Source organism: Microtus pennsylvanicus, chromosome 4, assembly GCF_037038515.1.
Source record: "Microtus pennsylvanicus isolate mMicPen1 chromosome 4, mMicPen1.hap1, whole genome shotgun sequence".
NCBI classification, from domain to species: Eukaryota; Metazoa; Chordata; class Mammalia; order Rodentia; family Cricetidae; genus Microtus; species Microtus pennsylvanicus.
The window spans coordinates 59165361-59191074 of record NC_134582.1 but is presented as its reverse complement, the minus strand read 5'-3'; the positions used below and the strand labels follow the sequence as shown (position 1 = coordinate 59191074).

The 25714-nt window shown below is 36.2% G+C and overlaps 1 protein-coding gene across 1 annotated transcript in view; it reads right to left on the bottom strand.

The window, feature by feature from the left end:
• Ccdc178 (coiled-coil domain containing 178) overlaps nt 1–22616 on the bottom strand; it is a 349165-nt gene extending 326549 nt beyond the window's left edge. The window contains exons 1-3 of the mRNA XM_075971135.1: nt 22478–22616; nt 4116–4175; nt 1528–1614 (exon numbers count right to left, since the gene is read on the bottom strand). Of these exons, the coding sequence (XP_075827250.1) occupies nt 1528–1614; nt 4116–4175; nt 22478–22616 (286 nt within the window). The remainder of the gene's footprint in view (nt 1–1527; nt 1615–4115; nt 4176–22477) is intronic.
• Nucleotides 22617–25714: the final 3098 nt, after the last annotated feature.

The following is a 25714-nucleotide window of genomic DNA, read 5'->3' as shown; positions in this document are numbered from 1 at the left end:
CCACTGAAGATACTTCTTGTTGGTGATATTTACTTGGTATCACCTGCAATTAATATTTTTCTAATAATCTATTCAGGCATTATTTATGTCAAAGAAACAAATTGTTGTTTAAAGCCACATTTTATTTGGCATGCAAGGTTATGCACCTATTGCAAGGGACATTTTTTTCTTTCTTTTTAGAATTGGGAGGGTAATTCAGTGAATACTGAATTCACCAATCTTTATTTTTTTCCATGTCATTTTAAAAATTGTTTTTATTGAGCTATATATTTTTCTTTCCTTTCTCTCTCCTCCCCATCTACCCTCTCTCATGTTCCTAATACTCCCAATTTACTTAGGAAATCTTGTCTTTTTCTACTTCTTATGTAGATTAGATCCATGTATGTCTCTTTTAGGGTATTCTTTGTTGCCTAGCTTCTCTGGAGTTGTAAATTGTAGGCTAATTTTTTTTTGCTTTATGTCTAAAAGACGCTTATGAGTGACTACATATGATATTTGTCTTTTTGGGTCTGGGTTACCTCACTTAATATGATGTATTCTAGATCCATCCATTTGCCCATAAACTTCAAGATGTCAATATTTTTTTCTGCTGTGTAGTACTCCATGTGTTATATCACATTTTCCTCATCCATTCTTTGATCTAGGAGCATTTAGGTTGTTTCCAGGTACTGGCTATGACAAATAATGCTGCTATGAACATAGTTGAGCACGTATCATAGATTCAGGGAGAAGCCATGTAACTGGCAAAGGTGAAAGATGCCATCTGCCAGCCAGAACCTTACTGGTTGGTAATAGTCATGGTAATTCTCAGATTAATAGAAATGGGTTAATTTAAGATGCAAGAGTTATTTGGAAATATGCAAGATCTATTGTCCAAACAGTGTTGTAATTAATATATTTTCTGTGTGAATATTCATATCAGGGTAGCTAGGAAACAAATGAGCAGTCTCCATCTACAGCTGACTATAGGGAATAAACTCTACTAAGATCATAAAATTATATTCAAGATTTGCATTGAATAGAGAGAAATGAAAAGCCCACAATAGTAACATATTCACATTTTATTGTGTTAAATTATAAATCCTCAGAGTAAAAGTTTCCCAAAGTCAAGATTAAAATATATACATCCTCTTACCCATTTACCCATTTTCACGTCTTTCCACACACAATATTAAAAGCACATTTAGACATAAAGTACAGACTCTTACAACTAGACAGTCTTTCTAGGTTTTGCAAAAGTCACTCACCAGCCAACTGTCAGGCATGAGCATGGTTCAGAAGAGGCAAACCTGCACTCATTTCTGAAATTATACAACAAATCTCATGATCTAGGCTGGTCATCATCTATTCATGATTGACAAGCTATATAACAATATTGCATTCTTATTAACTACCATTCTAGGTTAATAAAAACATGTCATTATTTATTTCTTGGTAAAAACACAGTGTTGATGTCTCAAACTAGTGAGTGAGTGGACAAAAACATAGACTTTGCTGTTTTCTATATGATTTGTATTCAGCCCTTACCTTCTGTATTTGTTGTTTTACTTTCATAAAGATATTCTGCTTTCTTGGAAACGCGAAGTCCTGCCGGCCCTTGCAGTCTGACATTTTCTATAGAAAATAAACACAAGCATGTCAGTGTGCTGTTCATACACCATTTGAAACAAGTCATACAATATAAAAAAATCTAAGAAGCTACATTGCAAAACTGTTCTGCTTCATACCATCTATACTATAAATATTAAGGGATAAAGTAGGGATTTTTAAATATTTTCGTTGTTATACAATTGGCTTAACTCTCTTAAGAATACATTCATCAAAACAGCAAGCTGTTAGAAGAAAGTACATTCGTCACTTTGCACTGAAGAAACTAGCTTAGCTCACACTATTCAAAAGGAGTAGCACGTCTACTTTGGGGTATATTTTTTAGTAGAAATTTGTGTATTATTACAAAATAAATATTTTTAGGTGTGAATTAAATTGCTACATCAAGAAACTGTTAATGTGGACCACCTTTGGAAAGAGGAAATATTGAGAAGGGGAACCTTACAAGTCACTTTAGAACCCCCAAAGTATTTAAAAATTCTCACAGATAACACATAGTTTAAGAGAATATTATCAAATTAAACACATCTATAACATAAGCAAGCATAATCTCAAGTTTTTGTTCAAGAAAATTAGTTTGTAATTTCAGTCACAGAATATAAACTAGGAAAAAAATGCTCACCACAAAAAAAAATAGAAAGAATTCTATACTTTCCGTTGTATAAATGCTAAGCACTGACAAAGGACAAGTGAATTTATCTCAAAACCAGTGAATCTAGGAACTATACTGAAGAAAAGAAAAAACAGGAAACACTGTGGGAATTTTATGATTTCATAGCTAGAAAATTCGAGAAAATCTAAGCCAACTCTTGTAACTTCAGCACTTGGGTGTTGGGAAAGGTGAGCCTCATCCTCTGTTTAACATCTTGCTCAGAGTCCATGGCCTGGAGGAAGGAGAGAGGAAGCAGGTGAAGATAAACAGGAGGCTGAAGGAGAAAAGGGAGTTTGGGATAACTTTGGTGACTGTTGTAATTGTGTAGCTCAAGCAGTGGTCCTGGTTACTGATTTGTGTCTAAATATGTTAAGATCAAAATAGAAGAAAAGAGATGAAGAAGAAGCAGCCATAGCTACATAATAAGACCTGGTCTCAAAAACTCAAAACAGAAACAAAGACAAAACTTGAATGCAATGATAGATATCAAAACACAAATTGCTTATTGGAGAAAAAAATTTCATGTAGTGGTTGAAATATTTCCTGCGTTTGCTGGAATAAGGGTTTCATGCATATTTGCTGTTACCAAAGTGTATTGAATTATAAATATAAGATTTGTTTTACTGTGTATAAATTATAAAATTTCATTTAGAGATATTCAAATATAATAATAGAGTGTGCAAATTCTGAAGCACATTAATATATAATTATGATTTACAAAAATATTTGTTTATGTTAATAGGCTATAATATAATAATATGCTAGTATATATGGAATAGTTTATGATATTTCTCTTATTAATCTGTATTGGTAAAGCATATTCTAAAGTTCACTTATTTATAATAAGATGTAATAAAGCTAAATTTATATTAAACATGCCAAATCTAGATAAAATGATTTAACACTAAAAGTCATGTGACAGTATTAACCAGACAACAGCACAATCTACACAAGTGTTTTAAATTAATTATAAAGGAATTCCCAAGTAATAAAAAATAATGCAGAAAAATTATTAAAAAGCAAAGTTGAAGTGGCTCAAACTATCAATCTAGAACTTGGGGTTGGAAAGATAGCTCAATAGTTAAGAACATTTACTTCTCTTGCAGAGAACCACGGTTTGTTCCCAGCATACAGCAGTGACCAATAACCACCTGTACCTCCAGTTACATGACATCAGATGCCTTCTTTTGGTCTCCACAGGCATGACACACATGTGCAACTTATACATACATGCAAGTCAACATCCACACACACAAAATAAGATAAATAAATCCTTTAAAATTTATAAATTAAGTTAAAAATATTTTGAGTCATCCTATTATTAAATTTATAATCCATAATGAAGAAACAGGATGTTTTAATAACAATAATAAAGTATAATAAAACAATACTTATATAATATGAATATTATAGGTAGTACTAAAAGTTTAAATTTGGCAATAATGAAGTTTAATAAAACAACACTTCATATTAGTAAAGCTAATGTATTTCTTATTATAGTGAGAAATTTAGGGATATAATATATGGAAAGTATTTAAGTTTAAGACATGTAAGATCCCGGTAAATATATGATATCTCATCACAGTCATTTCTGAAGAACATTCATATTGATATATCCATTTAATATGTGTATAAGCGCACATGATACAGAATAACAAAGGAAATAAAAGACACGGCATACATCAATAATGATGAGTATTTTTTAAAGAAATGACACTTCTCTAACATTATAAACTTGGGAATACCTGCAATATTTTTTTCACATTTACAGTTTTTTTCACATTTACAATTTTTAAAAGACAACAAGTAAATGACAGGAAAAAGTAGAGATGGAGATTGTACATGTTTGTGATACCTGCAATTGTTAATGCCCTCGCCTTCTCTCTGAGACGCTTTATTTCAAGACATGTTTTACCTATGAAAAAGACAAAATAAACTATTAGTTTCAAGGGTCAGTTATCATGTCCCAAAGCACCAGTGGTAAGGAGAAGGGGAGAAAAATATACTAGAGAAAGGAAACCTAGGTTAAAGGTTTGAGAGATGAGCTTCACCATCATAGCCTATCCTGAGTAGACAGGAGAACTGGAGCAAAGTAGATCTCATAAAGGTGGCCAGGAAGCATAAATGACTCAGGGTGCTGTAATGACCTTCTCCTTTTTCCCCTCGCTTAGGAGAGTGTGCTGCTCACACTGACTAGAAATCTCTTTTCAGTAAACTCTCTAGAAATGCCATCAAAGACACCCAGAGATGAGCATTATTTATCCCCCAGGAGCTCCTCAGAAAATAAAGATTCACCATCATATTGAACCAATAAATATAACCAATAAAACTGCCCTTCATGTCTGTAAGCAACAGCAAAATTCTATGGGCCTTTGAGAACTGTGACCAAGTATTTCTTTCATCCTGCCCTGCAGAAGGCAATAGGTCATCATTTAGTGGGTATCCATCGTACACTGAATATTTCAACACAACATTGCTAAATTAGTTTTGAATATGTTAGCTTTTGGGCTACCTGTAAATCACATGGAAGTTACACAGGATAGTGGGCTTATGTGTGTGTGCTCTAACAGGCACAATCAGGTGCACTATGGTACAAAGCGATGGTATATTAGTCACTAATGTGGAAAGTACACATACAGTAAGCATACCCTGTAGTTAGAGCTTTAACAAAATGGTCATTCCTCTGTTAGGTGTTTAAAAGATGCAATAGAAAGGGAAAAAAAGCTCCCAAGTTTGTGTTGGTATTGCTTATAATGTGGATCAAACAAACAGTTTCTAAGTTAGAGGAAAGAAATCCATCACTATTTGAGCAACTAACATAATGACAAGCTCCCTCTAGTACTAGTAAGGACAGCAAATAATCATTGCTGCAAGTGTGTATGTATATTTATGGATATATATAAATATAAAATGTAATGAAAATAGAACATATTAAACTGTTATATAATTATGAATGTGCTCAGATCACAGGCAGCAGATTTTCTGTTTAAATAATGAAGTGAAATTTAGCCATAGGTTTTATAGAGCATATAAAATGATTTAGTGAATTTAAAATTGAGTGATGGGAGAATATATATTCAACAAATAAATATGTATGATAGTATTTTAATATCTGACAATATAGAATTGATAAATTTTCATATATTGTAGTATATAAAATAATACATAAAATAAAATTACCATATTATTTTATAAAATAAAATTATTGTGTTGACTAATGTAGCCCAATAAAATAGAGCCAACTTTGAGAGATGAAAGGAAAAACAGAAAGGAATCTACCAAAATGAAGGTAAATAAACATGCTTCATCTAATCAGGAGGCCAGGGAGAAGAAATACTAAGGATGATGCAGCCTGGATCTCAGTCACATAATCTATGACAAAGACCTGACAGATAATAACCAAAATATTTCAAGGCATCAAAGAATGGCTTTGTATCCAATTATATCTAAGTTTACTACAGGTCTAAAATCCATATTCTCCCTTGGGAGAGGCTCTGGCACAGGAGATCAAAGCAAATCTGAAACACACACCTCACACACATTTGAGAATATACCACCTAGCAGCTGTCAGCAGGAGGGTTCCTGTCTGAGAAAGCTTATGGCAGAATACTTCTGACTGCTCGATTTGTACTAACAAAAACTATAGAACCTCTGCACTCTCAGAATATGTCTTCATGAGAAACAGCATCCTGACTATAAATTGACTTGGTAGAAATCCAATTGGCAGCGTCCTACTTGACCCCATTTATTGTTTTGTTTTCTTTTTCTTTTGTTTATTTTTTTATTTTTTTGCTTAGGGCTGAAGCCCAAACTCAAGCCCTTCTACATGATAAGTAAAGCTTTGCTATAGGTATACCCCCAGTCTTAAGACTCACACCTTGAAAGTTTTTATATCTTCTAATAGCAGCAAAGTAACAATATTCCAATTGCAGATTATAGTGTGATCACATCTCAGAATACTTTCATTGTGTATTATGAAACTTATAAAAATTAATAAATATGAATACATATTCAGATTTTAACTAATAGAGATGTGATACTACTGCAAAATGAAACTTTGTGTGTTGTGAGACTATTGGCTTGAAATTTAAAATATTTTTTAAAGGTACTTTGATTATAAAATCAAAATTCATTGAATTATAAATTATTCTTCCAAATTAGGTATAAATATGATTCATATGAAAATACCATTGGTTTCTATAAAATGACACAGCTACAACTATTTGTAAAAGTTTTTTAATGTCTTCTATTATTTATTTCAACTTGGAATAATTAGCCAAGTTGCTGTTTACTTGGGGCACGATGAGTGTTTTGATTCAACCACTGTTGTTTCACCATGACTGACAGAGCAGGAGAGAAAGAGTCTTCAAGTTGTTAATACACACATTGTGCTGAACAACACCCCAGAAGTTAACCAGAAAGACCTCACACTGTAGTCCTGTGATCATACAACAAAGACACACATCTCTGTAAGAGCTTGGTGTATTTATGCTTCATTTATTTTCATGAAAGATGGCTCTTCACCTGAAAGCTGGTTGCCTGCCGAGATATAAGTGAAAATAATGTAAGTCTGCTTTAGTTTCAGAGACTTACCAGAGCTGGGACATCTTGGGACCTTGCTTAAAGAAGTTCAATATTTTGTGCACAGGTTGTCTGGTGTATACAGAAAATAGAGAGTTTAGAGATTGTGTGATGACTAAGATAGTAGGGTTCATACTTAAGTCAGCTCTTCACAGCTCATGCCCATCAACAAATTAACTCCCCAAGAAAACAATGGTGCTGATATAGTTCTGTGGGTCACGAAGATGGAACAATACAAATCGATAGACAATGCTCTAAAATTCAACACATTTTTAGGACTTTAAATAGTCACTTAACAACTAGCTATCCAACAGTAAAGAAATAGTACCATCATGACTTCTCTCAAGCTCCAGGGGAGAGATGTAGACAGTAGATAGACATGAGCCGGAAACAGCTGACTTGAGCATACCATGGCATGGCTTATGTGTGTCACTCAGTAGTAAAGATCACAGAGAAAACAGTGGAGAAAATACAGGTTGTGGGTGTTCCCAAACCAACATACTCCTTTGTGTTATTTCTCTTCTTCACTACTGCTAGCTTTGGCTTTTGAACTCCAAACGGGTCTGTGCAGCTGCTGTCTTCTGTGAGTTACCAGGTTTTGCTTACTCATTGGTTTGCAAAGAAAAGCCATTTGTGAGGAAATCACCTGCGATAATGTTGCTCTTCCTCCTCCCAAGATGAGCTGGATCATTTTCTGGCATGATTGTTTGAGAGTATTTTAAAGCCTAATTACAAAGAAAAATACTTTAATATTGTGAATCAATGAGTCTGTATTTCATTAGTCATCAGCCAAAAAGATTGGTAGTGGTAGAATGAAATTATAATATTATAGAACATATTACATAGTACAAAATTAATGCTAAATTATATTAAAGTAGAAGAATTGAATAACCCATCAAGCAGGTTATCCAACCCCAAGTGGTTATCCCTAAACACATATTTATACAAGCAACATGAAATAGACTCAGTAAGTTTTATTTTCATATTTTAAATAAAATATCAGGAAGATATCTGTGGAAGCATGACATCTGGCACTAACTCATGAGTAAAATTTGCCCATCAGAATGGCTAAAATAAAACACTGACTTTTACCAAAGATGTAGAGAAACTGGGTCACTTGTCATTGTTGCTAGATTGTAAAATAGTACAGCTATTCTGGTGAATAGTTTTCAGTTCCCGTTAACATCAGCAGAAAAGAATTACCTAACTGAATCAACAGTTGTGCTCTTGAATGTTTACCCAAGAAAGAACACATAACATTTTTTGTTTACACATGTACAAGAATGTTCTTTGTAGCTTTATCCCTAACAATCAAAACTTGCTTACTACCTGAAATATCCATCAGTGCCTAAACTGGCATTGGGATACAGTTTAGATACAGAAAAGAAAGGGAGTGAGTGGAAGACTATTTAAACTCTAACATGGCAAATATTTGAATGAACAGAAAATTAAAATGCTAAGTGGAAAAAATAAAAGTTTCCAGAGGATTCAAACTGTTTGCTTCCATTTATTTTCATAAAATAACAAAATTTAAAAACAAAGAATGAATTAGTGGTTGCTCAAAGCTAGAGATGAGTAACAGCTTATATGAAGGTATGGGATGGTGCAACCATTGATGTTGACCATGGTGGTTACACAGAGCTACACATAGGGTAACACAACATTCATGTACACACTCACATACACACACAATGCCTACCAGTATTGCTAGTAAAATTTGAATAAAATATTCTGTTTGTATCAGTGTGGATTTTGTACTGCTATCTCTATGCTGAAGTTATGGTGTGCTTATCTGTAAAAGGACACATCTTGTGTTTCATTTCTTTGCAATCTTTAGTAAATAGGTAATTACTTCGGAATGAAGTAGTTATTATAATTTTATAAAAGAAAAGACAAAACTTTTGATAACTCAAAAATTGGTGTTTGTAGAAATGAAGAAAGACACACTAATGACCCATGAAAAAGGATTAATCACAATGTGGTTGGGGATGTAGCTCAAGTGCTAGAGTGATGGTCTATCTAGTACAAAGCTCACGGTTCCAACCCTTGTATTGAATACAGGTGAAATGTCACACACCTATAATCCTAGCACTAGGAGATTAAAACAGAGGAGCAGGAGTTTAAGGTCATCCTTGGGGATATAGCAAGTTTAAGCCTAGCCTGGTATACATGAGTCTTTATCTTGAGAAAGAAAAATAAAACTAGTATATCACAGCGAGATTTAGAAAACATTGTGTCCAATGATTGTGCGTGTGTGTGCATTTGTGTGTGTGTGTACTTCAAGATGCTCTCAGAAGTCCTATAGAGGAATATCATCTGACCATAATGAACTGAGATCTGGAATGTCACAGTAGCAGGGAAAAATTTCCCATATACGGTTAATGAAAATTCACAGTTCCTAAAGCAAGAATATGTACAGAATGTCTTAGAAATTGAAATGCAAGTAATTATTAATTCTGGAACCGATTCAATACAAAAGTATAAATTAAAATCAACAAAAATGTCTACTTCATTTCACCTGACAATTCACTGAAACCTTCCAATCATCTTGCCTGGACCCCTCAGGCATTCTTTATTACAGAGCCTAGACAGCTTGCTAACTGGCCATCTTATATCTGAAAATCTCACATCCTTCACAGTTCTTAATAAAAAACTTCTTTTTTTATTCATCTTTTCACCCCATAATAGAGCTAAGATTTAAAACATACTGAAGGTCATTATTCAAACAACAAATATGTAAAATATTCTAACGATGTCTACCTCCCTATAGGAGTAGAGATATGTAGTCTGTATAGATAGCATGCTGAGTGGAGACAGTAATGAACACACAGCAAATCCAGACGGTCAATAGTAACAGCAGGCCATGGTTAGATTTGGATCTTCACAGAAGTGGAAAGAACAGACCTATGGTCCTGATTATACTAATCCGAAGGGTTTCTTTTACAGTTATTGAGGAGAGAAATCCAGCTCAGTGAAATAAAAAAAAACTAAAGAGAAAACATCTTAGAAGCATAAAAGACAGAATTTACAGCAGAGAAATTGGGGGCGGGGAGATGCTTAGTTGGTAGAGTGCTAGCTGAGAAAGCATGAGGAACTGAATTCAGATTCCTAGAACCCATTTAAACAGTAGTAAACAGATGGAGAGATGCCTTTCTGCTCTTCATTAGGACCAGAGTTCAGTGTCCACTGTGTATATCAGGTGCCTGACATCGTCCTGTAATTCTAGCTCTAGGGCATCTAATGTACTCTTCTGGCCGCAAGGGTACTGTACTCAGCAAAAATCCACATTTAGTCACACACACATATATTAAAAATATTTTTAATGGTAAATGATGGGCTTGTATTTATAATGCTCAAGTTCAGGATGTAGAGACAAGAAGATTCCAGGACTCGCTGATTAGGCAGTTACCTCTTAAGGTGTTATGTGGGCTCAGCGGAAGATCCTTCCTCAAAATGTATGGTGGGGAGTCATAGAATACAGATGCTTTTAATCCCTGGTCTCCACACATGGAGACATGGGGGCTCACACATGCACATATGCACATCCATCACACACACACATGTGCATGCAGGCACACACGCACACAATACTTGCACACGCATACATACACACACACACACACACACACACACACACTCTAAGAGAACATAAAGAGATCTACCACTTGCCCATGGAATGAAAGAATGTTGACACCAGTGCCCTGAGCATTGCCTAGGCCTCAGCCTCACAGCTCAGTTGTTTTCATTTTCATTCTACAACCTAGCATTTTGCACGTGTTAGAAAGTTTGCTGATATTTTGAGTTTTATGTTGGAGAGCTTTCCCTTCAAATGTAGCTAACTCTCTGGTACGATTCCAGTTGCCCTCAGAGGATTGTAATTGTTCTCTTTACGTAGGTGTCTAAAATTTGATTCAATAGATGAACTGTTCCCAGGAAACTAGGATGCTAGCTGACGTCTAAGTCTATTCTCCATCTCTGGCCACAGTTTTGGCAAGGATGAGGTTGGTGTCTACCAACAAGTGCAGATGGTAGGGTTTGAGAGAGGAAAAGGAGTTTGAGCTGCCATACCTATAGGTTATGTTCCAAAAATGGCAGTCTGGGTTACCACACCATTTGGAGGCATATTTTGGCAACCATGCAGAGATGATTTTGGTCGTTTGAGTTTATTTTTAAACAATAAAGTTACTGGTAAGGTAGGGGACATTAGATCACTAGAAACAGTGACCAGGCTACAAAAACACTCTCTTAGGAATGATGTAGGCATGGCTCGTGAAGGATCCAAGCTATTTGACTGGATCATCTTACCCCCACATCTGTTAATATTATAGACTGTTGTTGCCAATTCTCCTGCATCCTGCCATTGATGCACTTACCAAGATTAATATAGAACTTTTTATAATATTGCCTTGAAATGTATTTACCATTTTGACTAGATTTTTATACACATTTGCTGTTAGCAAAAAATGTTTATATCGAGACTAGAAATTACAGATCCAGGAGACAATAAAAATGTCCTTGGGGCCATAGTTGTCACGCTGTGCTCTGCTGCATATTTTGCACTGTACCCATGCTACCTACTGAGGCAAGGCATAGGCACCAAGTTCACCATTGCTTTATGTAGCCATTTTTTTGTTCTACTGGAGTCTCTGTCAGATTACCTCTCATGGTAACACATCCGCCTTCTTCTCCCAGGACTTGAACAACTCAATAACTCAGCTTTACACTGCACTTAATATGGAGTCTTCTGAATAACTGTGTCATTGTGCATTTTCCCACTGATCTGGAGATTTGAGAGGGCTAAACATTTCTTATCTCTCTCTCTTCTTCTTTGTTTCTCACTTGCTACCATTTTCTGCTATTGTAGTTTGACAGAATAAAAACTCAAACACAATTGAATTGTTGTAAGAATTGTGGATAACAGAATTTTTTCTAAAAACTTGACTTTATATGTCAAAATTGAGTTCCTAATGCATAAAAATTACTGGAACATATGTGTTTTTTTATAAAGCTTAAAGACAAGACTTCCTTATTGAATGCTCCAGATGCAATCATTATGGTTCATCCCTGACGACTATTTCCAAAGATGATTCAGAAAATAACAAAGGAAAATGTTTGCCATATACAGAAAAAAATTGAAAGCATTATTAAATAGTGCATGCCTATCAAATACTGGCTTACATCTCTCAATATGTTCTACACGTTTTAGAATCTTATCCTAGAAAATTCACAACACAATGGAGGCCATTAATAATTTATGACTTCTGAATCAATTTTACAAGGAATATCTTTTGGCATTTTTTGCACTTATTATATACTGATAAGGTGTTTCATGAAAGTACTGGAAAATGATACATAAAAGCATAAAAGGAAGATTGCTCAACAGCTATGTTACTCACATCTATAATATTTTCTTTCTTAAACTATTCATCTCTGATGCTGTGATTCCTAAACCATTTTTTGATAAAGATCTATTGATTTTGTATTACATCTGTATTACATACAATCACATTAAGACACATTAAATAATACAACTCACGGTTTTGATAAAGCTACACACATCTTCAGAAAGATTCAATGCCATCTTTCTCACACAAAAGAACTGACACAGTTTCTACGCACACACTCAAACATATCTAACAATGTATTCAGAAGTTGTCTGAGGGGAGAGATGAGCCCTTCACCTTCTGGTAATAACTTGAGATAAAGTGAATGACAAGCAGTTCAAATCACCTTTTATGATATGAAATTATTACATAGGTCACTAACATGTACTAAATCATGATTCACCTGTGAGTCACATCACACAGTTTTACAGTGGGCATACTGAGGAACACAGAATCTGACAAAATGTAAAATGCTTAACTTATTCATAGTTAATAACTACCTTTTGCCTAAAATGGACAATCACAATTATGGCAAAGTTGAAGTTTTCAAAATTTAATGGGATTAATGACTTTCTAAGTTAGCAGATACATTCTGTTTTCAGATACTACTTATGATTCCCCGAAATGTGCCTTCTGGTTTTATCTCTTTAGAATGTCAATAATTATTTATTGACCTGGACTGTGTGTTTCTGACAGATGCTTTATAGCAATCCTTCCTCTAAAAAATTGGAAAACTTGAAAAATTGCTACAGGAATCTTGGCCAAGAAATGCAAAAACAAGAGCTTATACTTGAAATATACTATATACACATCTACTTCTCCCATCAACCTGCTAGCCACATAGCACAAAGCTATCCCCAGAACTTTAAAGAAGTAAGACCATTTAGCAAGATTCTTTATCTGGGCAGTTCAGAGTCAGTGTTCACTGGATATCTGACTCCAGATACACCTGCCATAGACACTGGCAAGGTCTCAGAGAGGGACTATGGTTAGCACTCCTGAAGAGAAACAAAATGAAAGCAGTTCTCAGAGCTCCATAATATGCTACTCTGTGTATTAACGTGATAACAGCGTGCCGCGAATTTCCTAATCAGTTTTTGTGTGGAAGCCTGGTTAAATGAAATCATGAGGAGTGTTTACCGCTCCTGCTTTAGACTTCAGAACTACATGACCTCAAAAACAAGACTACATTAAAGAGTCGAAATTAAAAAGAATAAAGCACTCATCCATCAAATCATAGGAAACTAAAATGAGAAAGGCCTTTGTGAGCATGCCCCTAAAATGCACGTATGCTTGCAAACATGAGTGGTGTGACTTCATAGAATACAAAGCAATTCAGCCATTTTTCCAAAGCAGTCTTACAAACTAGGAAGGAACACTCGATGAAATGTTAACAATAAAGGATTTCTGGTGGGAGAGAAAGAAGGATTAGAAAAGGGGTGGAATACTCAAGAAAAAATATGAATAAATATCTTAGAGTGAGCAGTCACCATAAAACACACTCACAGAGAGTCTGTGTTGGGAGTTAATATGTCACAACGTTGAATGCACTCGATGAGTAACATGAAATAACTTTTCTTATAGAATTTATAATAAAATATCAAAAATTTGGTCAGTATGTAGCAAAATAAACTAGAGATTAGGAAATGGCAGGGCCAGAGTTTGAAAGCCATATTCTCATGCTATGTGCAGACATATTACCTCAATCTTTTTCAAGGAGAGACAATAATTTATAATGCAAACACTATACATTCTTCTTTAAGAAAACCATGGAATTCTTTCAAATGACATTTTCAATACTGTGTAAACAGACGCTAAATGTCCTGACTGCATTGTCCCAAATAATCATACAGAAACTTATATTAATTATAAACTGTTTGACTTATAGTTAAGGCTTATTACTAACTAGCTCTTACATTTAAATTAAACAATTTCTGTTCATCTATGTATTGCCATGTGGTCGTGGCTTTTACTGGTCTGCTGGTATGTTGTTTCTTGGACAGCTGCTCCTGTCTCTCCTTGTTCTGCCCTTCCTAATCTGAGTCCTCAGTTTGATTGTTCCTACCTAACCCAATCCTGCACAGCTATTGGTCGAACTGCTTTTATTATTAACCAATGAGAACAACATATATTCACAATGTACAGAAGGGTTATCTTGCAGCAATATAGGGAACTATTTATAATGAAGTAGTAAGTGTGAAGAAAGATCAAGTTCTTCTATAGATGCTTTCTATTTGGTTAGGGTAAGCATTCTGGAGATCATTGACCTTCATCTAGCTATTCAAACTAGAAGGCATACACTATTTTTCAATCAGGAAACTAAGGCTAGATGACATTGCTTATCAAATATAAGCCTTAACTAGAGACCCATTGGGGTGGCTGGTACATATCATTATTCAGCTACTTTCATGTAAAGATGAATATGTCTGTTTTCAAAAAAAAAAAAACAACTTCTCTCTTACCTAAGACATAAACTCTATGCTATCTACACAAGCTTCATATAGGTTTAGGCAACTAGGGCACATGACGAAGTACAGTAACTATTAGAGATGTCGTGTTTTATAAATTGAATTTATTTAATCACTTCAGTTAAACATGAATTTATATAGAAGTATCTAAAAAAGACCAGACATTTTACAATAAAGAAAAAATTCCAAATTGTCCCTGAAAAACAAATAAACCTTCATTTATCTTCTAAACCTGAATACAGCATGCTTATTTGAGATTCAATTTATTATACTATTCCCTTTTTTTATGTATTTTTTTATTGATAAAAGGAGAATAAAGAAAAGAAAGAAAAAAAAACAAATTTCCACCTCCTCCCAGCCTCCCATTTCCCTCCCCCTCCTCCCATTCTTCTCCCCCTCCTCCCACCCCTCTCCCCTTCCCCCCACTTTTCTCCCCCTCCCTCTCCAGTCCAAAGAGCAGTCAGGGTTCCCTGCCCTGTGGTAAGTCCTATTCCCTTTTATTAAAATATAAATAATTGTGAAAAATATAATGTAAAAGATATAATGAAGAAATTTTCCATAAAAATTTTCCAATTAATAAGAGTTGTATCTGGGAATTTAGGTAGAAACAATACCATCTGATCATCACAAGAATTCCTCTTTCTAGGTTTACAGGAAAACAGATTTTTATAAACTTTTCTGAGGATGGTGCCAGGCAGACCATAAACCTGACCTCCTGGCCATTAGAATGGAGAGTAGATTGGACAGGAACACTCCAGTTGCTCTTCCAGCTCTTCTCCTTTACATGGCCACCAGAGAAGTCATGTGCTCCAGATGGTCACCCTCAGTGGTGTGACATCACCAAAAAGTACCCTCTGTTCAGCCAAACCGCATTGATCTTACAACTTTTGCACTGCCAAGTTGAAGAACTGACCAAAGGTATTCATCTATGGCTTACAAACACTGTCGCCTAAAAGTAGGCTGGAATACTACTAATAAAAATATCTCTGCTTGTTTCCCACTGTCCTCAGAACTAAAGAACAGGCCACGTCTGACTCAAATACAAGTGATTACACTTTTTAACATGTAGTAGAGTATAGGAAAATGCATTTTGAGAAATTCTCTTTATTAAAAACTAAGAAAATACTCTATGTAGTTTATTCATATTCCTTGGAGCATTTGAAGTGTGTACCTTTTCATTTATGAACCTATTGGTTAGCCCCTCTTTTAAATTCAAGTTCAAGATCTTTCACCCAAGCAAAGCTATTTCTCCTTGTTTCATTTCTGGTCATTGGTACACAGCTTACATCAATTATCCTGTGCTTATAGCCTGCCAGTAGCAGTTGCTTAACCAGAATACACAGATTCACGTCTCCTACTATGTTTCCTATAATACACTAAAACAAATTCACAGCTATTATGATGCACTTTTTTATATAAAACCTCAAATTCTTCATGTTACTGCTGCCACTGCCAGTTAAGAATTAGTTTTATAAGGCGGTATTGTTAAATTCCTGGATCATCAAGAGTCTCTTTCCCCCTAGTGAGAGCATGCTTGTAAAAACAGTCCATGAGGTGAGTGGCAGTTAGCATTTTCTCTCAGGAAAAGACTGTAGTGGTTCCTCTCAGGGCTTCGGCTAGGAAAAAAAAAGCAATAATCATCTGAAATCTATTGGCTCTCTAAGCCACAGAGTGTCCTGAGAAGTAACATTAATGAAATATTATTTTTATAATGGCATATAGTACTTACTTTTCTCACTGAAATGACAAAGCACTTATCAAGTGAACCAAACAAACAAACCAATAAAACCACCCAAAGCCTTAAACGGGGGGGGGGGGGGGCTGATTTCTGATCACACCATAAGAAGGAAAATAGTGCATGACAGTGGGGAAAGAATGGCTGTAAGAACATGAGGCCACTGATCTGTTTGTGTCTGGAATCAGGAAGTAGACAGGAGACAGGAAGTAGGCCAGACTATAAAATGTTAAGGCCCATTCCCAGTGACCCTCTTTCTCCAAAAGTTTCCACTTCCAAAAGCCTCTTACATCCTTGCGAAACCTCCTACCAGCTGGGGAGTATGTGTTCAAACCCAGATGTCAACTAAGAACATTTCATATCCAAATTACAATAGGTCAAAAGTTGTTTGCAACGTCTGGAGACAGAAGTTGTGGGTGAGCCCAAGGAGGATGCAGCACCAACTAATAAAGTACACAGAGCTCAGGGGATGGATTCACATTCTTCTGCATCAACCCAGTGAGGATGCCAGCCATACCACACCCGGGAGACTCAAGCCACCAGGCACCTAAAAAATCTAGGATGGCATTGCTACACCTAGTTGAGAGATGGCATATGGCAAGACAATGCTATGTGGGCCCGAAGACCACACTGCAAAGAAACAAAAGTCCCAGAAATTTAGCCGAGCTTGGTTTGATTGCATATGATAAAGAAAAAGTGACTGAACTACCAGAATGGGATCTTAATTGATGTGGAGAGCAGGACAATCTCTGCAGCGTCAGTTTTTAGACATTTTTTTAGTTTGTAGATCCAGGTCTTCTACATAGCAAACATATATTGCTAACGGGATTACACTTTTTATCAGAATTTTTCTACAGAAATTGTTAAGTTTACTTAAGGAAGGTGGCAATGTATTTTTCCACCTACACCTTAATATTTAATTTTCAATCTCTCCTCTTCCTCTTGCCCTCTCTCCTCTCTTCCCTGCACATCCTCTCTCCCATTCCTTTCCTTCCTATCCCCTTCCTTCCCTTCTCTTCTTCCCTTTGTTACCTTCCCTAAAATGCCCACATGCATATGACCTGACTTTTTTCCATCTTTTTTGTATATTTTAAGGAAACAAATACTGTCAACTCCTCTCAGTGATTAATGTGTCATTAAGGCACAGAAGAGTAGTAAGGATCTAAAACAAAGCCTGAAGCTATCAACTATTTCGAGGTTATGGCTGGACAACAGCAGTAACCAAAACAAGTCAGTATTTAACCTTGGTTTGGAAATTTGAATCTATTTGTTCTCTGGAGGTATCTCATTTCACTGTGCTGGTCCTTTTTATGGACCTTGGAGGATTTAAAGATTGGATAACCTCCTGGTAATCCCCCATTTTCCTACCGACTCAGCTTCTGTTATTCTACTGAGAATTGTTACCCAGGGCTGATTTTCCTAATTCTGCAAAAGGATCGTAGCCATTGGCAAAGCGTCTCCAGGGTGTATCAAGTTTTTATGCATCAAGATTCCCTAAATGATCTTCTTCAAAATGTAGACTACTGAATTAATACAAAGCACATGTTGTTAAAGAAGGGAGAATTCCATCTCGTGTGAGTTCCAAAATTAAAATCTAATAAATATGGAAAGTCTAACTCCCCCTAAGTATGCCCTCAGCAGAAGGTCACAGGGTCTTTCCTGGCTGCAGAGCCTGAGAGCTAAATTAGAAACAGGTAAAGCTCCATGCTCTGTCCCCTCCCACCTCACTCATTTTTATTCTCTAGTTCCTTACCAGAGCCTAGTAAGTGATCTTCAGGGAAAGAAAACTAGACTGAAACCAGGAAAAAAATGAGGACTAGCGTGAAGTCCAACAGAAAAGGCTCATTTTATCCTCATTGCAGCTACAAGCTGGTAGTTGAGAAAATTTAATCAACGCTAAGGTTTCCTGTTACAGGACTCATTCTAAAGCATGGGGCACGTCAACAGCTTCCCACTCCCCAACTGGCCCAGAATGCAACAGTGATCATATCAGGGTGTTTCTGATGGATAGAAAGGTATGCTTTCCTATATATATTCTTTTGTAATGAAAGTCATTGTAGCTTCATCGTCATCATGACATGGGGCAAGTAAAGCTTTCATAAATGACTGCTACAAAAGTATTTAAATACAAATGTTCAGGTTCTTTTTAATTATTTGGGTTTACAACTCTATCAACACTTAGTTTATTACCCTATGAACTGTGTGCTTTGTGAACTAAGTGATCAGTTCAAATACAAAATAGAAGCTAAAATCATTCCACAAGGGCTAGAGGGATGGTTCAGCCACTCAACTCCCAGTTGCTCAACAATAAGGAGCTGAGTTTGGATCCTTAGCACACCCAAAATGAGTGTGGCAGTACACATCTGGGACCCTAGTCCTGGGGAAGAAGGAAGACAGGAGTGGTCAGGCAGGCAAGCCAAATCTATGGACTCCAGTCCCAGTGAGAGACCCTGGAGATGGGACGAGAGAGAGCTCAGTCAACAAAATGGCTGCTACACAGGGAGCTAATTTCAGATCCTAGGGGCAGAAGTACAAACTGGGTGTGGTGGTGCAAACTGTAAACCCAGACTTGCGGGCTCACACTCTAACAGGTCCCTGTGTTTCAGCAGCCAGCCAACGTAGCCTGATTGGGTTTCAGGTTCACTGAAAGACTGTCTCAAAAAATAAAAGAGGAGGAACTGGTCAACTAAACAGCTAAATCAAGTAGCTTCAGTTCACTGAGAGACTCTGTCCCAAACACTTAAGGTAGAGAACAACTGTTTCTCTATATATTCCCTCACACAATTGTATACACTACACACACAGCATCTACACATACAATAACACTACACACTACACACACACATACACAGAGAAATAAATGTTTCAGGTAAATAAAGAAAAGAAGTGGTGGGAAAGGCAATTGAGGAGGACATCAGAAGTTGACCACTGGCCTACACACATGCGCATGCACACACGTACACACACACACACACACACACACACACGCACACACATGCACACAGTCCACCCAATAATATAGCTATGGAGAAGCATTAAATGTTACTAGAAAAACAAGCTTATAACTAATTTTCTAGTTTTTTAAATTGTCAGGAGAAACAGTTTTCATTTGCTACAAAACAATACAAAGATATAATACAAATAGTAGCACCAAGTAAGAAATCTATGCTTAGTAAAACAACAAATAAATAGAGTGCATGTTTGCCATCTGGAGAATTGGGAAATCAAAAGTAATAAGAAACACTGGGAATTTATTACAAAGAAATTACGCCAGAAGCACCTTAGAGTCATTTTCTACAAAATGTTCAAATTAGTAGATAAAGAAATAAATAGTACACTACATATTTGGATGCCACTGATATAATTTTATATAGCATCTTATGGCATAATATCTGCTACTAATTTAAATTATTTTAGATATAAATGTTGTCATGCTGATACAGTTTGTTGTCATGCCACAAGGAGCCAGTAACAATGAATAAAATGATTTGGCAGAATTATCTAGACCCAGAAGGGGAGGAGATTGGTTCATGTCTGGCATTGTATTATAGAATTTAAAGAAATTAATAAATCGGAAAGCACTTGAAATATCAAGTACATGCAAATAATATAGAAGATAGAGGGAGAGGGAGATAATGGAAACTGCACAGGCCAAAGAATGCAGCAAACATTTGTCATTGCCATACCTGGGGGAAACACAGCGGGATCAGAAGCAGTTCTCATCATTGTATTCCATTTCGACAGCTCCACTCTCTCTTGTTATGTGAGAGTCTAGATGGAATGGAGGGAAGAAAGAGGATTAAAAGGAAAACAGTTTCAAATGTCTTATTACCACTCCATGGACCTTTTCAATAATACAGAAGTCAAATTTCAAATTATCAGCATTTTCTGCTGCATCTTGGAATGTAGAAATTATGTCTCTTCATTCCTCTTTGAATTCTCACAGTATGGACAAATATGGGATGCTCATAAATATTTCTTGAAAAGCATCATTGAGCTTAGTAATATAACATCTCTAAAGTTTCAGGTTGAAGTAGTGATGGTAACAGAGCTTTTTGCTATAGTTTCTTATTTATTGAATGTATTTTATTTCATACAATAGCTAATTAAGTTTTAAAAAAATCTCACCTAGGAGCCTATTTTAAAAATCCATGTTATTCTATACGATAGCCCCCAAGCATTTCAACTTTGAAAGTAAAAATCTGTGGTTACATTATCTCTCATTAATCTCAATTAGCCTCATACAGCTAGATTTTCAATAAAGGAATTAGATAATGTTGATCCAGAAGATTCAAGCATCACATTGCTGTTGTGATGTCTATTTTCTAAACGTGCATTAAAAAATGTGTTCATTACGTATAATACGATCAACATTTAAAATACAAAAGTACACAAGATCTCTGTGTAATCATTTAATCTCCCACAGGAACATATCAATGAGAAGATAGTTATAGGCCCAATGGTCAGCAGCATATTATAGGATGCTTATTAAGTGATGGAGATGTTTCCCAAGGAAGCAAGCTAAGCATAAATTTAGGAAGCAAAACATGTTAGCGAGACAGCAAATGGTGGTGGGAAGCTGGGTGTGGTAGGTAGCAGGGGGAGGGCATGTAGAATGACTGGTGATTCTGATGAGGTGGAGAGGAGAGATAACACTGCCTGGATCCCTAACCAGGTCTATGTGCAGATAAACTGGCACGTGGGGGGAAGAGATGAACACTGGGAGTTTATATTTGCCTCATTGCTAAGGATGATGCGGTAGAGATTTCCAGCCTTTGTAAGAAACTTGTAAAGTGAAAACAGAGTCAGGAACTGTGGATTTCCTAGTTGAATAAAAACAAACAACTAGTTTTGAAAAAGAATGCCAAGAGAATTAGCTTTGACAATGACTAAGAGAAATCAGAAAAAAAAAAAAACAAATTGGGTCTGAGAGAACAACAGAAAGGAATTTCAAGGAGAAGCCAAAAAGTCTGAAGGACCAAAAGTTCACATAAGATAAAGACTAAGCGTGTATGTGGTATCCATTTCATCTGGTGATAGATCATAGGGAGCTTTAACACATATCCTTAGCAAAAACGTATATAATTTAGATTGTAAGAAACCAATAGCTTAATGATTAGGGAAGAAAGTAAGGATACAAAAAGCTTTCTAGAGCTTAAGGGAATATGAAATGGAAAGAGCAAGACAATGACAATAAAATGATATGAACACAAGAGAGGATTTTATGTGTATATTGGTTTTAATGTGGAAATTGGTTTAAATATTCCATTTAAAAACTGCTGTGACTATATGCTTTGCACAGAATGCATGCATTTTAGCTAACTCAGACTGCAAAATTACAGACCCTAGGCCAAACCCATGGAAATTATCAACCGAAAGAAGTGTTTCTAACCATGCAGTCCTGTGCTGTCTTAGAGCATGGTCTACCGGCAGTCAGCACCATTTACTCATAATTTGGTTTATAAGTTTTTCTTTTCAATTGAGTCTGGGGAGGAAATGTATTCCAAATAAAGTTTGCTGACGTAGAGAATGTATCTATGAAGATTCACCTATCATAACAACTCCACAAATAGACGTTTGGGGTTCCTACTACACCGACAATGCTTCCAACACCCGACAGTGGTAGTTTAAGACAGGCATAGACCATGAGCATCTGGGCTTTCCAGAGATAGAGGGACAAAGAAAATTGGTTTCTGACCTATTTGGACCCTTTTTGCTTGTGCACGCACATGCACACACGCATGTATGACGCAAATACTTCTTCTGCTGCTTCTAAGCTGAGGCATCGTCTCTGCCTGTACAAAGTGATTTGCATGTGGAAGATACACTGGAGGAAGGTGACTCGTTACAGTTAAGTTTGACTGACACAACTGTGTGATGAAGACCCTCAGCTCTTTCAGTCTCTCACAGAATCTGTCACAATCATAAGCAGAGGCACAACAATCAGAATTCAGGACTGAACGTTCCCAAGAAATGATTACTAAAGGTTTATTTGACACAAAGGATGGAAAAGTCACCGTCTATGCTGTCTAAGAATCATCTCACTAACCATCAGCACAAGCGTTCTGACGGCAGAGCTTTATCAACTCCAGACTCCTTTGGCGGGATCCTTTCCCGTCTCCATCCATTTGGCTGGATCCTTTCCTGTCTCCATCCATTTGGCGGGATCCTTTCCTGTCTCCATCCATTTTGTCACCTATACACCTCTGTTCTCCAATTTCTAAATTTTAATAATTTAATAGCCATGCCTCTCATCCATTTTCCTGATTTGTAGTTACATAAATCCAATATTTTTCAAGCATATGAAAAAGACTGAATCTCTTTAGTTCATGTGGAAAGATTTTTTAGTTACCTATATTTATACCCATATCCTGAGTATCCATAAAATGGAGAAAAATGTAAGTTCTGATAGACATAATATAAAACAGGCTGATACTGTGAAGAAAGTACAGAAATAGGCAATTTAATGGTATATCAGAGAATGTAGCTGTCAATCTATTACATATGGGATTAAAATCCTGGCTGGACCCATCAGTAGCTCTGAGACTTTGGAGAAAATAGCTAAAGTATTTGGAGTGCTGGCCTTTTACTCTTGAAATTAAAAATGATGAAGTGATAATGCTTTATAATCCTACTACAAGAACTGAAATAGCATATACAGGGTTTGAGAGATAGCTCAGTGGAAAAAAGATACTTGTTGCCAAACCTGAGGACTTGATTTAGATCCCAGGGATGAACATGGTCAAATAAAAGAATAAACTCTTTCAAATTGTCCTCTGATCTCCACAGGCACATCATGGCATATACACTACACACACACACACACACACACACACACACACACACACACACAGACACACACACAATGTGGAATTTCCCTCTGTATGCTGTGAATATGTTTTGTTACCATTGGTTAATAAAGAAGCCTATGGCAGCACAGAATAGAGCAAGGTGGGAATTCTGAGCAGAGAGAGAGGAGAAAAGAAGGCAGAGTCATAGAGATAGCTGCCGAAGGAGACAGATGCCAGAACCTTACTGGCTAACCATGAGCCTTGTGGCAATACATAGAACAATAGAAATGGATTAATTTAAGGTTTAAGAATTAGTTAATAAGAATCCTAAGCTAATAGGCCAAGCGGTGTTGTAATTAATATAGTTTCTGTGTGATTATTTTGGGTCTGGGCATCCAGGAAACCAGCAAGTGGCCTCTGTCAACAAACACACACACACACACACACACACACACACACACACACACTATATATATATATAGATAAAATAAAAATAAATAACACACATAGACTAATCAATACCCAGAATAGGATAAACACTTAATAAGCATTAATTATCTCAAGTATGTGAGCAAAGTTTTTATCAACAAATTTTATGTTTGAGAAAAAAAATGGTTAACCATCTTCAGGCCTTAGTTTTCTATTATATGGATGAGGTATTATGAACAGTGAAAGACCAAATATATAGTCCATGCATGAAAATGTTGCTTCTGTCTAAAACCCTATGTCCATCAGTCATAAACAAACATAAACTTGATTAGTCAATTCAGAACTGGAATAACTGTGCCAATGACTGCCACCTTCTTGCTTGCCACTGTTCTAATTACAACTCAGAACCCAACAGAGAAAACCAAATAAGTTCTCCATAAGCCCATGACACAGGATGTTCTGCATGTACTTATTTCTCCTTCGCCAGAGTATCACTTGAGCCTTTCCATCATGTCACCAGAAACCTGTTCAAGTACCATGCATGCCTTAGGGTCTCTGCCCAATGTAAGCAGGAGTGGCTAAGACCTAGTGTGGGAGGTCTTTCTTTCTATATGTTGCTTTTATTGGTTAATAAGTAAAGAAACGGTCTTGGCCTGTTGATATGGTAAAACTTAGGTAGGTGGAGAAAACTGGACTGAATTCTGGGAGAAGGAAAGCAGAGAGAGATGCCATGGAGCTGCCGCTGGAGATAGATGTGCTGACACTTGGCTGGTAGGCCACGACCTTGTGGTGATATACAGATTAATAGAATTGGGTAAAATTAATATCTAAGAGTTAGCCAATAAGAAAGAAAATAGAGTTAATGGGCCAAACAGTAATTTAATTAATACAGTTTCTATGTTGTTATTTCGGTTCTGGGAGGCCAGAAAGAACAAGCAGCTCCTTGCAACAAAGTCCCATATTTAGAAAGCTGTAAATAAATTGTCTGTGTATTCTCATTGCTTTGAACCTCACTTATTTCCATAGCATTGTAACTGAGTCTAAGAGCTGGGGAATACATATATGAAAGCAATTTAAATGCAATTCCCATTCTCTAACAGCATCTTATACTGCCAGTTAAAACCCTTAATACTAAGAATAGGCTCATTTTGTTTAGTCATTGGCCTAAGAAGTTCCATAGACCTAAACTCACAAGAAACTATGCAGAAGAGGAAGCAGAAAGATTATAAGAGCCAGCGGTGGTATATGACTCCATGAAAATAGCATCTTCAACAAAAGAGGGTAGATACACATATCAACACACAGATATTGTGTCAGTTCATACACCTAAACAAATTCAGGTTAGACAAAGCCCAACCCAGAGAAGATGTGGCAGGCACAAAGCCTCAGACCTAACCAAGAAGCTGTTTGCAAGTTGATACCTGCTGGGGGAGAAAAAAAAATCACTTTTCTCTGAAGAATTGTCACTGAGCATATATCAACCCCATTCCAGGGCAGACACTAAGCTCAGGAGTAATTGGTCCACACAAATGGACTCTGAGGTATTTTGTATGAGCTTTTTGTTTTGTTTCATTCAATATTCTTTGTATTTTTGGTTTTTTCATGTTTAATTTATTTTTCTGAAAGAAAGAACATAACATTGGATGGGTAGAGAGATGGGAAAGAACTGGGGAGTTCAGAGAGTAGAAATAATGCAATCAAAATATATTGTATAATTATAATATAATGTATTAAAAATCCAATAAAAGACCTTAATACTAATTTTAAAATGATGAACTAGTTGTGTGTGGTGGCACACACCTGTGATTCTAACACATAATAGACTGGGATAGGAAGTTCCAAATTTAAGACCAACCATAGCAAGGCCTTGTTTATAAATGAATGAATGCTGCTATTCTATGTGTTTTCTTACTGTCATTATTTTTCGGAAATGGCCATTAGGGCTCAGATGCTCCGAATCTGCTGGCAGACACGCCGCTTTGCTACCAGGCCTATCCACATGATTCTAACACTATCAAGCCAACTCACTATATTTCTGCCTACTATGAATACACAATCTTCAAACA